Below are 17,638 nucleotides of genomic sequence, written 5' to 3'. Positions count from 1 at the left end.
TAAATCTCCATCCTTGCCGGGGAAGCAGACTGAGGTCAAAGTGAGAGCTTCTTCTAGGGAATTTTTTGGACGGTCCTTCATGGATGTGCTACAATCGGCATCTTGCGGGTTAAAGTTTCTGTCTTCGTGCATCCTTGACATGTTCCCGATGTCGACTTGTTTTGAGCCGAGTAATGGCGGAGTTGAGCCGCATTTAGAAATGGATCGCTATGATTTGGAGGTTCAGCAGGAGCAGAAGAGTGCATCTCTAGCTGCACCTTCGCCGGCGGCACAATCTCAGGTGGCAGCTGTCTCTTTGTTGAGGATGAAGAAGACGAAGGGTTGGGTGAAGCATCATTTAGGGCACCTTTGAACTGAGCTAGACCGGGCCTTAGTTGGGTTGGTTGAAGGCCTCTTCGTTGGGCTGGACTTGACGCCCAAAGGGATTCAAAACAAGGTCGTTTTGTTGGGCCATGAGGGTTTGGGTGCCGATTCAGATCCCAGTTCAGAGTTGGTTTCGGTTCATAATTCTAGCCTCGGTTTGGAACCCAGTACGTTTTCAGCATCTTTACCTTTGTTGGTTCCCAGCCCCAAGGACAAGCATAAAGTGGGCAGCTTGGCAGTGGACTGTCCGGCGGTTGTTGGGTCTGCCCAGGTGAGCAGTGTTATTTTTTGCTACTTGGACCCGTCTTCCTCTAGGTCAGATATTTTCTTGCCGGAAAACCCTATTTTTGCCTCAGGGGTTGTTGCTCTGGATGATAGACTATGTTCGCTTCTGAAGTTGTCAGAGAGTGGGGCTCCCTTAGACCGATCAATATACAAGCAAACCTTGAAATACTACCAAAGAGCTAAGGAAGCCAGAGGAACACAGGTGAAAGATTCCTTCCTTCTCAAGGCAGTGCAGTCTCTCAAAGCTTCGCCTGTGTAGTATCAATCCACGCTTGTTGCTGGGTTCGTTGCAAAGATCTCGTCGGAGGCTATCCACGGCCAAGTGTTTTCAGTTTGTGTTGAGGGAGCTGAGAAAGTTACTTCTCTCGTGGTTGCAGCTCCAGTGAAGCATGTCCCGGGCCTACTACGGTGAAGGTTTCTTAATTCTAGGCTGTTTGTAAAAGGTAGTCCTCCCTTGCCAAAGTTGTCAATAGCTTTGTCGTCGACTATGGTGATTGCTGAAAATGGTGAGGATTCCACATTGAATGGATTGACCCAATCCCAAAAGTGGCCGGTTGGTTTTGGTCTGTCTGAGGAGATCGTTGTGTGGGATCAGGGCTGCGAGATTTGGGATGAGGAGTACCCTTTTCCTCTGGATGCTTATCCCCCATACATGTTTTTGGATTGGTTGTCGGATAGTGAAGAGGACGAGGATGCGTCCTTGGTGCTTTTGGAGGCCTTTGAGGAGGATTATCATCGGGTTGGTAAGGTAGCTCACCCTAAGTCTAAGGGTAAGAGGGAACTGTTAAACTTAAAGAGTTTCATTAACTATGGCAATGCTATCTCCTCCTCTCGATGCGGGAAAGGCAAGGCTCAAGTCCTGTAATGTCGTGTATTCCCTGAGGGTTTCAGGTTTTGAGGGTTTTTGGTGGTTTTGTTGGGTTTCTTTTGGGGTTTCTGGTGTTGTTGGGTTTTCACAGGTGCTTTCTCTTCTTGTTTTCTGTTTTTTCTGCCTTTTGTGTCTTTTTTGTATATTTCTTTGATTACCCATCAAAAAACATAATTTCTTCCAGTTGAGAAGCTCTATTTCCATATTAATACTCCTGTTGAGGAGGAAAAAGAATTCTGAGGGGATAACTGGCTTGCTTTATACCATGGTCACAAAAAGTGGATGTTCTCCAGTAACTAAAAAACAACAAACCAAAAAGAGATTCCCTCAGAGTAATCAGTTTGACCACTGTTTTCTCCTTATCTCAGTTAATGATGTGTTAATTCTTTAACTACATATCCTAATCAAATATGTCAACGGAACAGGCATGCATCTTTGTGAAAAGAATTTATAGTTTATAACTAAATGAAAATAAATAATAATGCTTTCCAATAATGATGAAAACAGAAATGACACAAATATTATAAATCCAAGCATCTAAACTTAACTGACCTCTGCCAGTTTCTGCCGGGCATCATGAAGTTCCTTATCATAAATAGTATATTCTAGAGATTTCCTCTGCTTGTCAAGCTGCTGGTATTTTCTCAGTTCCTCTTTCTCTTCATCCAGTTCCTTTAATCTCTCATCCAAGTACTGAACAACTTGAATTATTTGCTTTCTCTTATTTCCTGATTAACACCGGAAAAAAAAAATTATATATACATATTCACATACAAAAAAGAAAAGAGGAAAAAATGACTTACCCGTTTCTTGCATAATTTTCAAACTTTCCCGTCGTCTCTCCTCGTAAACTCGAGTGCCACCAATTTCCTTGAGTAAATCCAGCCGCTCAGAGTCTTTCATCAATGTCAATGATGCTATCTATGGAACAGTCCAGATATAATTGGAGAGAAGAGATTAAAAAACAACATGAATCATCAAGCAGAATGAAATTATAACAATGAAGTTCAATTAAGTCAAAACATCAAACAATCATACCTTTCCTTGCTGCACAACATAGTAAGGATTTGAGCGAGAGAACCCAGCACTTTCCAATAAATTCATAACTTCTGTTTTCCTGCAAATCATGTTTACCCATGTTAGGCTACAAATTTAAAAGTAGAGCAAAATGCTAATGAATTGTAGTCATGTATAATATAAAAAATGGGTTTTTCAAAACAACATTCAATACTCACGTGATGTGCTTTCCATCTAAAAAATACTCATCCTTTTTCAAGCCAATTGTTCGACGCAAGCACACTTCCTCCTTATCAACCTGAAAAGACGTGGATGTGCATATTAATATAGTGAACAAACAAGAACAACACATACAAGCGAGCGTCCAACATATCTCACTTGTGATGTTTTCTAGAACAAAAACAAAGGGAGAGATGGTAGCACGGATTACAATTATACAAATATAATATTACATGGTACCAACAAATATAACTTAAGCTTTTAAAGGAAAAAAAAAAAAAAAAAAAAAAAAAAGGTACTTGTATATGGCATCTACTTTTAGACAGGCCACATTAATGCTTGAAACTAAAGAGAATAGATAAAAGGAACTTATAAAACTGCAATTGTAAAGCCTTCCCCAAGATAGCCTTGTCATCAATTCAAAGGCCTTCAGGTGTGCTCTGGTCTAGTGTGTGACATGGACTCAAGTGTTAAGGGGAGAATCACATAGGAAGACAACTAAGAGTACTTTAATATACAAATTAGGACACCACTTCTAATCCAAAAGCTTAAGCTAATGGGCTTGGGTCCACTTAAGGTATATTAACTACTCTTTTTCTTTCAATGTGGGACACAACACTTACAAGTGCACTCTCAATAAATCTCCTCCTCACTTACGAGAATCTTCTACATTTAACAGAGTCAAACCAAATGCGTCAACAGTGGAAGCTAACCAACGGATCTAATACCAATTGTTAGGAAAACAACTAAGAATACATTAATATTCATATTAGAACACCACTTCTAGTCCAAAATCATAAGCTAATAGGCTTGGGTTTACTTAGGTATCACTCACAACAAGTATCATCTACTAACTACTTTTGCAAATAAATGGAGTACAAGTGGGAAAACTTTCTGATTCACTAGCAAAACTACGAAAAGAAAAAAAATAAAAATAAACTACCTAGGATTTAGAGAAAACATCAAGGTTTAACCACTGATCCCATCCCCCTAATAAAATGTTATGTTACAAAGTGTTACCGGAATGCGATTGTCAGAATTATCAAACACAATCTCCACGAAAGCGGATAAAACTTGGTGCCCTGCACCTTCCTGTGCAATAACAATATAAAGAATATTGTTAGAAGTAAAATAATTGATATTAAAATCACAAATCAGTGTGATTACTTGAAAATGAACAAATATGCAGTGAAACATACATGGAGCAGTGCATGCCTATCTTCACTCCGCAGGTTATGGAAGAGATCGCTTAATACAAATCGTATCGCTACAAAAGATATACCAAATAGGAAACTTAACGTTATTTTTTTCCCAACAAATAAGACAATGTAACCAAAAACAGGTACATGCTCACTTACCATGGAAAAAGTTTGTTTTTCCAGATCCATTGGCACCAACTGCAGAGCACATATAGATTAAAAAATTAGTGATGGACATCATAAAAATACCTAATTTAAAAGAAGCAAAAGACATACTAATATTCCAATAGCATATAAACATTGTAATACACATACTTATAAAAAAAAAAAAAAAAATTGTAATACACATTCTTTAAGATAGATATTTATTTTCTCTTTCTCATTGGTTAGTTACACGCATACCCAATGAGTTTTAACCCACGACCTTATGCTCCACCTTATTATTACAAGGGAAGGAAGGGACATTCAAGCTGAAGCATTGGCTCTTTTAGATATATATTTAGTAATATTATAAGAAGAAATGCAAATGAGTAAGAACACATTTCAAAGAATAATCACTCTATGCTTTAAAATGCTTTTCAAGGCTCCTTGCTTGACATTTAAATCCACCTACTGTCCAGGTAATCAATTTTGCCAAGAACTCGAAATGGTTCTACAGGGTTTGACTTTTCTCTACAGACTTAAATTGTCACCCTGAAATTTGTTAGCGAATGATAATCAATGCCAATTAGTTAGCCTTTAAAGAGAAACTGGACTAAATTGTTTATACGAGACATCAAGCATTTTCATAATATAACGGTTGTTCTTCAAAATCAAACCAGACTAAAATGCACCTAGAAGATCTTAAAGAAAAAAAAAAAAAAAAAAAAAAATCCACATATACATTTTAAACATAACTACGTAAGTAAAAATCATTGTACATCTATATGGAAAATATTAAGCAGCTAGAAATATGGAAAGTGATTCGATTTAGCAACTTAATACATATACTAAGCCATTTTTAAGAAAACCAAAAGTATTACATTTCTCCATACCAAAAGAACTAGATGAATCTTAAAAATACAAAAATTTAAACTTTTGTTGCTGATTCATCAACAACAATATTGAACAAATACAGGAAAATTATCATAAAGAAGGAACAGCAACATTACCAACACAGTTAATTTTTGGACTGAAAGGCTCAGTAGCGATTTGCTCTCTGTAGCTCTTAAACCCTTCAATTACAACCTAAATTTGAAACCACATATATCAAAAAAAAATCTAGTTAATAATTAAATAAATATACTGAAAGTGGCAAAAGAAAAAAGATTTAACAAAACATCATATAAGAATGACAACATTACCTGCTTTATGTACATTCTGAGACTACCAGATTATCCAACTTCTGTCCAAGAATGTGAAAGAATAACTATCAGGAAGCTGTTAATCCTAAGAACATAACTCAAAAGCATAGCACAAGTCTCATAAACCATAAAATTAGTATTCTTAACGGGAATGCTACCATTGATTAGCATTTCAGATGTATTTCACTTGCTACTTGAGAACTAAAAACATCAAATCACTTCATAAATACTCACCAAACAAGGTCCAAGTTTAAGGACCTTAGAATTATTATTCTGCGCATGACAAGCTCAAAAACATGTTGGTCAAGACCCTATTCAATTGGGCAAGGACTTTTAATGTTTCACAGTTTTCTACTTCATCTCAATTTGTGGATTTTTGTTCCTCTTTTTCACCTTTAGAAGTGTGTGATGTCTTTCTTTGTATACACATCTTATGTATTAGGGTTGCGCCCCACTGCATTTTTCAATGAATTAATTATTTATCAAAAAATTATTATAATGCAAGTACTTTTACGTGCCATTTGACCACAACTGCCTTTAAAGACAGAGAAGTACTTCCAAAACATACCACCAAGCAGTGTCCAAGGCTGTCACTGTTCTATCAGCATATCAGAAATATATTTCATGCTTTCCAGAAACAAAACTCAAGGCATTCCAGCAATTACAGCAGCCAAAGAACAGAGATACTTCTGAAATGCTAAACAAACCCGAAATTAGGCAAATTTTGCTTCCGAACTAGAAACCAGTTCCACAGTGCAACCACCACACAAAGCTAGAACACCAGCAGGGGTTACAGCACTGAATTCAGAGCAAGAGCTAGTAATTAGAATCAAACCCTAGCCTACTATGCTGAAAACGAAGCCTGTCTCCGAAAATTCGAATTCAAGAAGAAGAAAAAAGGGCGCGGAAGTGAGAGCAAACCAAGCTCAAAGTCGATTCTAGGGTTTCAGCAACTGCAAAGTTTCTACCAGAAGTGAGAGCAAACAAAGCTCAGAGTTGATTCTAGGGTTTCAGCAACTGCGAAGTTTCTACTAGATTTCGCTTTGAATAGTTGAAGCTAAAATTTACAGTAGCAAAAGAGAAATCTGTGAGAAAAGGCTTACCAAATGAAGCTGAAGATCGAGCTCATGTACGCCGCAGAGAGAGCGAGAGAGAAATTTACTCGCAGAAAAGAAATGGAGGACAGACTTGAAGCTTGGGAAGTGTTTTGAGCAAGTTTTTCTGAAAGAAAGGGAGGGGTGCGTAGGTTTAGGGCGTAGTGCACCCAAGGTGAATTTTAGCGCCCGTGCTTCGGTTGAGGTGGGCTTGGAGGTAATTCTGGAGAAGCAAAAGTGAAAGGCGGCAAATTAGAAAACGTTATTGCAAGCTGAAATCGGGAATCGTACGCAGGATTGCAACAAAAGCACTTAGGTCGTAGTGTTTGGGTTTTGGGATATGCTATTCCGCACCAAGGCTGAGTAAACGACATGAAAGGGATACATCAAAAAAAGTTGAGGGCTCTTGAATCTGATGGGGCCCTAATGATGCTACGTGGCCCTTTTAAAAAAAAAATTAAAAGAAATTATATTTACTTTTTCTAACTTCCTCCCATTTTTAATTTTTTTGTTTTAAAGTAATATTATTTAGTACATTCTTGTACAATTATATTATATTAGCCCATAACCCAGGTGATACGTGAAATTTTTCATTATAATTTAATTATAAAATTTAAACCCTTTATTTTATTTTAATTCATATAAATAAAAACTTGTTAAAACCTTTGTTTCCATATGAGTAGTTTAAAATGAAAAAAAAATAATAATAATAATACAAGAGGAAATTAAACTGCTTAAACATCTATTTGACTCTTCTACCAAAGGCTCGCTTAACTATCTTACTTAATCCCTTCTTTAGTTGGGATTTTTCCATTAAAGCTAACCAATATTTAATTTGCATGCAACAAAACCTACTTATTCTTCCCTATCATCCAATCTCTAACCCCCTGCGTGTGCGTGTGTTTCAGGTTCAATTGATCAAACATTAATTAAGGGGTCGATTGAACCATTCTATTACTAGTTCGATTTATCAAATGTTGAGCAAGATATCGATCAAACTATTATGTTTCTAGTTCGATTAACAAAACATCGACTTTAACCGATCGAATTAAGTATGCCTTAAACTGCTATTTAACATATTCTTCACACAACAACATGATAGAGTTCCGCTCCAAGAAGACCACGCAATAATAGCAGTTCATATTATCTTCTTTAATCTTTAAGAAATAGAGCTTTTAAGTCAAAAAGAGTTTTTGGACAAAAACTGTCAAAAGTGTTTTTTTGACAATTTTTAAGCTTTTGGGATCCTTAACAGCATTTTTAATGTTTTTTTATTAAACGAGTTTTTTTTTTTTTTTTTAAATGAACTTTTTGAGTGTTAAAAGCACTTTTAAGCTCCTCAAACGCAATCTCAAACATGCTTTAAGTCCAAAGTTCAAGTCCTAATAGTCTTAATTTGAGACGTAGTCTAGTAGTAGTAGTTCTTTACATATTGCCTCCACCCCTCGTTTGTGAGTGCATCCATCTCTAAGACTCTAACCGAATGCCTACGCATCCTTTTTTTCTCATTATTTCTTTGTTTTATGTATTTTGGATTTGGTTTATATCATTATTACTTCAATTGTATTTATAAGTAATACATTGTTTACATTTATATTATTCATATGCATATATGTATAATTATAATTTATAACATATATAAACTTATAAGTATATAACATACATTGAAACTAAGTCTCTAGGTACTTAATTTTTGTATTAGTATAAATTGGTATACTTATGACTTATGTCATATTATATATGTATAATTTGTTATTATATAATCCTATAAATTAGAATGATAATACATTAATACTTCAATTGTGGTTATAAGTAACATATTATTAAATCTAATGCTAATTACTTAATTTGATATTATACGAATCACATTATCATTGTACATTAATAATATGATTAACTTGAATAAAGTATTTAAATTGTCATTCACTACAAAAAAAAAAAAAAAAAAAATGGCATTTTCTGACGTGGCTACAGTACATGTTTTGTTGCCACGTCAAAAAATTTTCTGACGGGTGAATTTTAAAACGTCAGAAATTAATTTTCTGACGTGTAAATAGTGGCACGTCAGAATTTTCTGACGTGTCTATTTTAACACGTCAGAAAATTCTAACTTGGTAACAATTGGAACGTCTGAAAGATTTTACAGATTTTAAAAATTATAAAATTATATATTTTCTGAGACGTGGTGCATTGCCACGTCAGAATTTTTCTATCGTGGAGGTGTACCACGTCAGAATTTTTCTGAGGTGGTGTACTGCCACGTCAAAATAATTATGACGTGATAGTTCACCACGTCAGAAAAATTCGAACGTGGCAATGCACCACGTCTAGCATGTCAGGAATTCCTGACGTGCGACACCTGGTGCGTCAGAATTTCCTAACGTGCCAAGCATGGCACGTCAGGAAATTTTCTCGAGCCCCCTGCCCGCGCAGACGCGTCCCATCCCCCGGCCCCCAGCTAGCAGGGCGCCATGCCTCTTAATTAAGAGGCCTGGCGCGTTTGAATTTTTTTTTTTTTTTAATCTTTTCTTTCCCCCAGCGCTGGAAGCTCTAGACATCGCCCAAAAGTTTTCCTTTTTCTCTCCATTTTTCTTTCTTTCTTCCGCCATAGCTGAAGCTCGAGTTGCTTCCTTTTTCTTTTTTTTTTCTCTTCTCCACCGTATATATACTCTCTCTCAAGCGATCAGTATATAATTTCTCTCTCACGATTCTAGTGATCCTCCGCCCGCAGCTAAACCCACCGGCCGTCTCTCCGCCATCGATATCCAGCCGTCGTCCTCTCTCCCTCCGTTTCTAGCTCCTACAAGAGCTCCTCACAGGTATATACATGCATCATTGTATTTATTTATTTGTTTGGTTAAATTTGGATTTGGTGTTTGTATGCAAGTTTGGGTGATATTGTTTGTGAAAAGAAAATTATTATGAATTTGGTTCACTCTGTCGTGCCTCCCTAGCTAGCTATATATATGCATTTCAATTTTTTTGTTATATATATATATATGGCCGGGTAGCTATATATTTCTTTATATATATATATATATATATATATATATATATGGGTAATGCATATGTATATATATGGCCGGCTATATATATATTATATATAATAATTTCACATTTATTGTTAACTTATTTAAATTTTTGCTTTGTTTGAGATAGTTCTTTATTGTTAATTTGTTAATTAATTAAGTAATTCGTTCTATGTGTTGTGATTGTTATTTGGTATGCACGTGGTATATATGAACAACCATGTGGTTTTGATCGGTTATATCCGGAAAGTAGTGATTAACTTAGATTTATTTATTTAATTTGTTTAGTGATATATAATAATAAATGCATTTAAATTTAGACTTGTATATTGTTTAGGATTTGCCCCATTAATACTTATAAATGCTATACGACCAAATACTTTGACAATATGAATATATATATATATATATATATATATATATATATATATATATATATATTTTCCAGTCGAAATATCTATATATATATAGATAGATATTGCATATTTGCATTGATGACGATTTATAATTGTAGTGAGTGCACTTTTTGTTCTATTATAATAATGTCATTTTGGTTAGTATATATGTTAAAGTTGTTATGGTGCCATTTTTTGTGTTTCGCCTAGGATCCTGATAAGAAAGGTACATATTGCTTCTTGATTGATTGTTTTCTCATCTCCAGGTATTGTGGAGAAGTTGGAGAATGAGGAACCTATCGACCTAGATTGAGCATTGTATGTGAGTTTGTAGTTGGTAAACATATTATATATTTTGTTCTTGTTTTGTTGATGTTTAATGTTACATGTAATTAAGTCTATATTCGTGGTAACATATATAGTTTGGTTGTATATGATTGATGTAGAGCCTGCATGTTTGTGATACATATAATTATGTCTATATGATAAATAGTAAGTTGCATTTGATGGATGTTTAGTCAATACTTCGTTTAGGGTTTAATATGTTGGGCCTCTTGTAACTATGAGTACTTGTTATTCTTTCTGAAGAGAACAAATTATGATATTTGGGTACCGGTAGAAAATATCAATTATCAATTTGCTTCTATGTTCTTGAAAGTACTTTATGCTTCAATTTATAAATTAAACTGTTAGTTTTTGTTAGGTTTTCTTGTTGTTTGTGAAATAGATGTTATAGTACCTTTCTTCATGTAAATGGCAATTCTATGAATGTAGATGGCAATCAAATATAAATACATATTGATTTAATAAGATTTTGTGGTAGGTCATGAAGAAAAGTTTATACTTTATTCAATTTTGTCTTCCACAAGATAGAGTAGAGTATTTGTTTCTCTTTGTAGAGTAACATTTTTTCGAATTTATTTCTTAATGCAGATTGTGAAGAAGCTCGTGGATGTTGTTGCCAGTATACATCAAGCTATCTGAGAAGCCTTTGAAAATAGCGGTATGAGAAGCTCGTAGATGTTGTTGCCAGTATACTATGGCCTCTGCATATTGCCAAGTATAACTTGGTCATATAGGATATTAATTTGGTTGGATTTTGTTTTCCATTTTGATTTGGCATATATCCTAATATAATTGTTGAACTAACTCAATGACCTACCAATTATTCCATGACTTTCTCTATTTATTTCTTATGTTGATAGATCTGAATGTCGAATTCCATTATATGTAACTGAATTTCTGTACATACATCATTTCTATTGTTGAATTTATGTTGGCATGGTTTTATCATGCCAAATGCAACATGGCATTATTTCTAAATTTGGTACCATTCATTTTTTTTTTTTTTTTCTTTCTGTTCTAGATCCATGCTAATACTCTTAAATCCTTATGAAATTGTCAATTGAAAAAAAAAAACAAATCAGGAAACAAACAAACTAATCAGGAAAAAAAAAAAAAACCTAATTTTCTAACATGGGAGTCCTACCACGTCAGAAAATTTTCTGATGTGGGAGAACTCCAACGTCAAAAAATTATCTGACGTGGGAGAACTTCCACGTCAGAAAATTATCTGACGTGGGAGTTCTGCCACATCAGAATTTTTTGACGTGGTAGAAATGCCACGTCAGAAAATTATCTGACATGGAAGTTCTCCCACGTCAGATAATTTTCTGACGTGGCAGGACTCCCACATCAGAAATTTTCTGACGTTTTACTATTTCACACGTCAAAAAAATTTTCTGACATGTGATATAGTAGAACGTCATAAAATTCTGACGTTCTACCCATTGACGCATCAGGAAAAATTTTTTGCTGACACCTATGCTTCTGACAATCAACACGCGTCAAAAAAAATTTCTGATGCGTCGGACACCATAAAACGTCAGAAATCTCCAGCAAAAAAAAATTTGTTTTTTTTGTAGTGATTGAATCATATGATTAGGTATTGATCTTATACATTTATATTATTTATATGCATATATGTATAATTATAATTTATAACATATATAGGCTTATAAGTTTATAACATACATTGGAACTAAGTCTCTAGATACTTAATTGTTGTATTAGTATGAATTGGTATACTTATGAGTTATGTCATATTATATATGTATAATTTGTTATTATATAATCAAATGATTTAATGATCAATTGATCATGTGATATAATCATATAAATTATAGTAATAATATATTAATAATCAAATTGTGATTTAATTATCTAAAAAAAAATTGTGATTTAATGATCAAGTGATTATGATATATGTATAAATATTATTATAATTATAATTATAAAAATATATTATATAAAAAAACGGTTAGCGGTTAACGATTACGGTTAGTAAACTCAATAACCTCTAATTGCTAACCGCTAGGCGGTTGTAGCGGTTAGCGGTTAATACGGTTAAGTGGTTAGCGGGCGGTTTATAACTACCCGCATTGACACCCCTAAACAATCACAATCAGACCCAAAAAACAAAAAAAAAAAAACAAAACAAAACAAAAAAGAGCACAAACTTACAACCCGCCGTGTTTGTGCCAACTTTTCTGGTAACAGGTGAGATTGAAAATTTTGTATAGGACACACAAAACAAACACAAAATTAACCTAACATTCTTGTAAAAGTATTATTGCCTTTCAGTTGTTATATGTCTACCTAACATTCTTGTAAAACTATCCTCACTGTGCAACATACAAACAAACAAATGGGAAGGAAATCTTCTGCATGATGGGATGTGAAGAGTTTCTACAAGCGAGTAATGCACGAAAGCAGAGTCATCTGCATTTTAATTAAGGGAAATTTTATAATAAATTCTTGAGTAACTAGTGAAAACTAAAAACTTATGATTATTATTATTATTTTTCAATTTAAACTCCTTGAGAGCATTCCCATCATTCTCTTTAAAATTTCTTTAAATTTAACTTTGAAAATGTACTTTTTTTTTTTATATGTAAAATTCACTTAACTCCCTTAAACTACTACCCTAATGATAATTTACTCCCCAAATTATCAATTGCAACAATTTACCCTCCAAACTACCAAAACAATGACAATGTACCCCCAATTTAAATAAAATGATGAAATTACCCCTATAAAATTTTCAATAAGACAAAATTACCCTTAAAAATTTGAAAAAAAAATTAAATTCTAGTATTTTTGTTTTTATTTTAGTAAGGGTAATTTTGTCATTTTTTGTAAATTAGAGGTACACTGTCATTGTTTTTGTAGTTTTAGGAGTAAATTGTCGCAATTGATAGTTTGGGAAGTAGATTGTCATTGGGTGGTAGTTTGAGGGGGTTAAGTGGACTTTACCATTTTTTATTTAACTAGCCACATTTTAAAACTCTTAAATATCAAACTCTTAAAATATTTCTCTACTTTAACTAAATATTATTTTTTTTATTAATAAATGTAATTGTCATGAAACACTCAATTTGATTCTATGTGAGAGATTTACTAAAATGCCACCCCAACAATCAAAATAATATTAAAAAATAAATAATTTTTGCTTTTGGTGTCTTTATATTTGGAGATAAATGTTAAATTTGAAGAGTTTGATGGGATGCCCGAATATGTGTGTTACACCCCTCCATTGCATTTTCTCTCAATTTCCTAACATCGGTCCACCGATTTACCTCTCTTGTCCACCAAAGTAGAAGGAAATGTCGTGGAAATTAAGTTGGATTCAGGGTAATATGTCTGAATTGTTGGGATCGAAATTAGAAAAATTGTCGGGTGGCCTACGTGAAGACCAAGTTTCATGGAAATTAGGAGTGATTCCCTATTTGTCTACTGATTTATATTTTCTCGTATAGGTTGGTTTTATTATGTAATATTCTTCATTAATTCCTTAATTGTATTTGCTATTTTAACTAGCAAAAAATGTAAAATTAGTCATTGTAATTTACCTGATTTACAGTTAGCTACATTTGGTATAAAAATGAACTCAAAGGTCTCTGAGGTATACCAAAAAAATAATTTCGTCCACTAATTTAACAGATTATGTTAGTGTGACACTGACTTAAATAGAACAAATATCATAATTTTATTGGCTCTAACGTTTCACGCTATCATAATTTGTTAAGTTAGTGAATGAAATTTGGTTGTAGGGATTAAATTATTTTTTTGGCATACTTCAGGGACCTTTGAGTTCAGTTTGATATCACAGAGAGCTAATTGCAAATCAGTTAAACCATAGGGACTGATTTTGCATTTTTTTTCCTTCTAACTACAGCCATAAATAGACTCTTTTTGTAAACATGCTTTTAGAAGTGTTTTTTCAATATTTCTATTGTATTATTCTAAAACTGATATGAATTTTAAAATTATTGTCGAATCAAAATCCAAAAAATTAAATAAATCACTACAAAATCATTGTTGAATAAAAATCCAATAAATAAATAAATCACTATAAAGGGAAGTTTGAATGAAGGTAATATTTTAAAATTGCTGGGAATTCTAAAAATTTTGCACTTTTGTGGAGGGAATCCTTTTTGCTTGGAATGTGAAAGATGTGAGAATCCACATTCCCTTGGCTTGAAAATGTGGTATTTTTCTAAAATAACAAAAAACCTGAATTGCTAGTGACTTGAAGCGTAGTTCACAACCCTAGTAATGTTAGAAATTTTTCTTGTATTACTTTAAGATCGAATGATGTGATTTATAAAATTATCATTGAGCTTGTAATTGATTATTTTAAAGTGACAAAAAAATACAAAAATAACTTATGGAATTACTTTATACCAATCAAGCAGAGTCCATTGCGTGTGTTGAGGTATCTTAAGACCACAAGAAACTACAAGCAGTCTCATTATAAGATGCTGTTACTCTTTGTTCTCACTGTCCGATACTTTGAGATTTGTTACGCATGAATGATGATCAGATATGGTGCCTCCAATCCAAATCAAGTGTTGGAGGGATGAGGGAGATCATAAGTCATTTATGTGGTGTTTCACACTCAAATACAACTCCTGGTCGTTGAAGTCAAGCTGTGACTCTCTCCACTCTGCCAATATCATGCGATAATTAAGGTACTGTGAAGACTTCTCTTTAATTGGTAAACTACAAGGATTAAATATACTGATCAGTCATGGACTCATGGTCCTCCTCAAAAGCAAATATTTATGAAGATTGATTTTTGATTTGATGTGGGATAGTTAATGAGAAATGACAATAACATTTTAATCCAAAATTTATGGATTTCAACTCCCCCAAATATTGTTTATTAGTAAGGTGTTATAATTTGACAATATCTTAGTTTTTATGTGATTCTTGAGTTGTTATGAGTACTGTTTAAATTTGTTGTTATAAATTTCTTTATTATGTTAATTTTAACTCCATCATATATGTAAACCATTTTTTTATAAAGCTTCTTTTTGTAGTACTTTATCTACAAAATTTGAGTTTTTACGATGATGATGCTCGTTAAATTACCATTTCTTCTAAAAGCTTAATTAACTAATAGAAATACGTAAATTTAATCATTTAATAATTACTTTAACACTCTCACGTCCATCATGTGTGAACTCAAACTCTCTTTTAATATGTAAGACCTAACACATGAAATATTTAATTTAAATGAAAGACACGTGTGGATTCAAAATCTCTTGTAATATAGGGGCAATATGTCAAACTCTCCTAAAAGTTATTTTTTACTTTTTCATCTAATTTTTTTTTTATCTATCTCTATCTTTGTATAATGAATTAGTAAATTTACAATTAAATTTATGTGAGACCCATATGAGTCCACAAATTCACTTTCAGCTTGATTACACGTATTAGAATATATTCAAAATATATTTTTATATCTTTTGTATTTGCTTGACTGAATTATAGTTTCTTTTATACGTTGATTTTGTTATGTAATATTATTCATTAATTACTTAATTGTATTTTCTATTTTAACTATAAATATAACTTTTTTGTACACAGTACACTAGTTGTTGGATTTTGTAGGGATCAGGATCCCCTCCAATTGTGAGAAATTGGAGATTCTCATTTTTTGAGATCTTAGCCATTCAAAATATCTAAGGGTCTAAAAGCATCTAGAACACAAAGCTCAAAAATAAACCCAACACACCTGATTATAAATAATAAAAACATTTATTTATTTAAAAATAATAATTGGAAGAGAAGCCACCCTATGGGGCGGCTCGCCTCCGCCTCTGGCCATCCCATGGGTGGCTGGGGGTGGCGCGAGGCCACCCCTAGGCTATGGGGGGTGGCTGTGCGGCCAACCCATGGCCAAGGGGTGGCCTTGCGCCACCCCCAAAAGGCCATGGGGTGGCCATGCGGTAGCCCCAACAGATCTGGGGGTGGCGCGCGGCCACCCCATGGCCAAGGGGTGGCCTCATGCCACCCCCAGAAGCCCATGGGGTGGTCGCATGGCCACCCCCAGATCCACCCCATGAGATCTGGGGGTGGCGAGCGGCCACCCCCAAAAGGCCTAGGGTGGCCCTGCGCCACTCCCAGAAGGCCATGGGGTGGCCATGCGGCCACCCCAGCAGATCTGGGGGTGGCGCGTGGCCACCCCATGGCCAAGGGGTGGCCTCACGCCACCCCTAGAAGCCCATGCAGGCACCACCCCTAGATCCACCCCCTTGAGATCTGCGGGTGGCGCGCGGCCACCCCATGGCCTTCTGGGGTGGCGCGAGGCCACTCCTTGGCCAAGTGGGTGGCCGCGCGGCCACCCCCAGGGCCTAGGGGGTAGCGTGCGGCCACCCTCAGATGGGCAGCTCTGGGCGGAGCCGCTCCTTGGTTTTTTTTTTTCATTTTTTTTAAAAAAAATAATTTTTTAATTTAAATTTGGTATAAAATCCTGTGTGGTTGTGTTTGTGTTTGAGTTTTGAAATTAAAATGTTTTGAACCTTTAGATTCATCTAAAGGCTGAGATTAAAGAAAATGAGATTCTCATTTTTCCCCTCAAGTGGAGGGGATCCTGATCCATTTTGTAGATATTACCAGCTCTATGTGGGAAAGGAGTTGCAGATTTCGAGATTTCACTCATTCTGCTCCCATATGGAGTCAGGATCATTAAGGTGGTGTTTGGTAAATGGGTTGGTCTAGCCAACTCCAACCCTTTTACCTAACAAAGCCTAAAGCTGTTTCTAACTCTTTCTAGGAAAATCTTTTCCAGATCCCTTCAAATCCAAGTTCTGGAATGGGTTCCTGGACATAGTCAGATTTTGCTTTAAATGGGGGTCTTATGAGAGGAGACTATTAAGCAAAACATTCAAGGATTCGTCACTTGGGAATCCGGCAAAGTAAAAGGTAGATTCAATCCAACTCTTTTCAATACAATCTTCTCTCACCCAGCTCAGGAAAGCTCTGTTGCATCAATGGAAGGAGCTTGTCAATCCAGTTGTGGGGTGGCTCGCCACCCCGAAACCGGCAAGATGGGGGTGGCCAGGGCCACCATGGCCAAAGGGGATGGCCAGCCACCCCAAATGGCAGCCACCTCCAATTTTTTTTTTTTTTAAATGTAATTTTTTAATTTTTTTTTTAAATTTAATTATATAATACTTGACGATTTTTAATTGGTGTGACATGACGTTCTGTTAAGTTTTGAATGGAATTTTAACGTTGGTACTATTTTTGTCTTTATAAAAACTACAGCCCACATGTACCTCCTGTGATAAAAATAAAACCCTAAAAAAAAAAAAATAATAAAGTGTTGAAACTCTACGGGTAAAAGAGTATTTAACCCTAAATAAAATAATCAAGGCAAGAATTAGCAGAGAGAAACATGAGGACAAAACAAAAAAACAGACTTTGAAAAATCAGAATATTATCATTGTCTTAAATTATAAGAAAACTTAAAATAC

The 17,638-nt window shown here is 34.6% G+C and overlaps 1 protein-coding gene across 3 annotated transcripts in view; it reads right to left on the bottom strand.

Annotated features, from left to right (window-relative positions):
* TTN7 (Structural maintenance of chromosomes (SMC) family protein) overlaps positions 1 to 6,624 on the bottom strand; it is a 40,251-nt gene extending 33,627 nt beyond the window's left edge. For 2 of the 3 annotated variants that reach the window (XM_059574670.2, XM_059574667.2), the window contains exons 1-10: positions 6,398 to 6,624; positions 5,295 to 5,335; positions 5,103 to 5,178; positions 4,111 to 4,149; positions 3,952 to 4,019; positions 3,773 to 3,844; positions 2,752 to 2,831; positions 2,555 to 2,633; positions 2,320 to 2,437; positions 2,069 to 2,244 (exon numbers count right to left, since the gene is read on the bottom strand). In XM_059574670.2, the coding sequence (XP_059430653.1) occupies positions 2,069 to 2,244; positions 2,320 to 2,437; positions 2,555 to 2,633; positions 2,752 to 2,831; positions 3,773 to 3,844; positions 3,952 to 4,019; positions 4,111 to 4,149; positions 5,103 to 5,178; positions 5,295 to 5,309 (723 nt within the window). In that variant the 5' untranslated portion in view covers positions 5,310 to 5,335; positions 6,398 to 6,624. The remainder of the gene's footprint in view (positions 1 to 2,068; positions 2,245 to 2,319; positions 2,438 to 2,554; positions 2,634 to 2,751; positions 2,832 to 3,772; positions 3,845 to 3,951; positions 4,020 to 4,110; positions 4,150 to 5,102; positions 5,179 to 5,294; positions 5,336 to 6,397) is intronic. The other variant, XM_059574668.2, reaches the window with a different exon arrangement.
* Positions 6,625 to 17,638: the final 11,014 nt, after the last annotated feature.

This window comes from Corylus avellana, chromosome 8, assembly GCF_965113065.1.
Source record: "Corylus avellana chromosome 8, dhCorAvel1.hap1.2, whole genome shotgun sequence".
NCBI lineage: Eukaryota > Viridiplantae > Streptophyta > Magnoliopsida > Fagales > Betulaceae > Corylus > Corylus avellana.
This window is presented reverse-complemented; position numbering and strand designations above follow the sequence as displayed.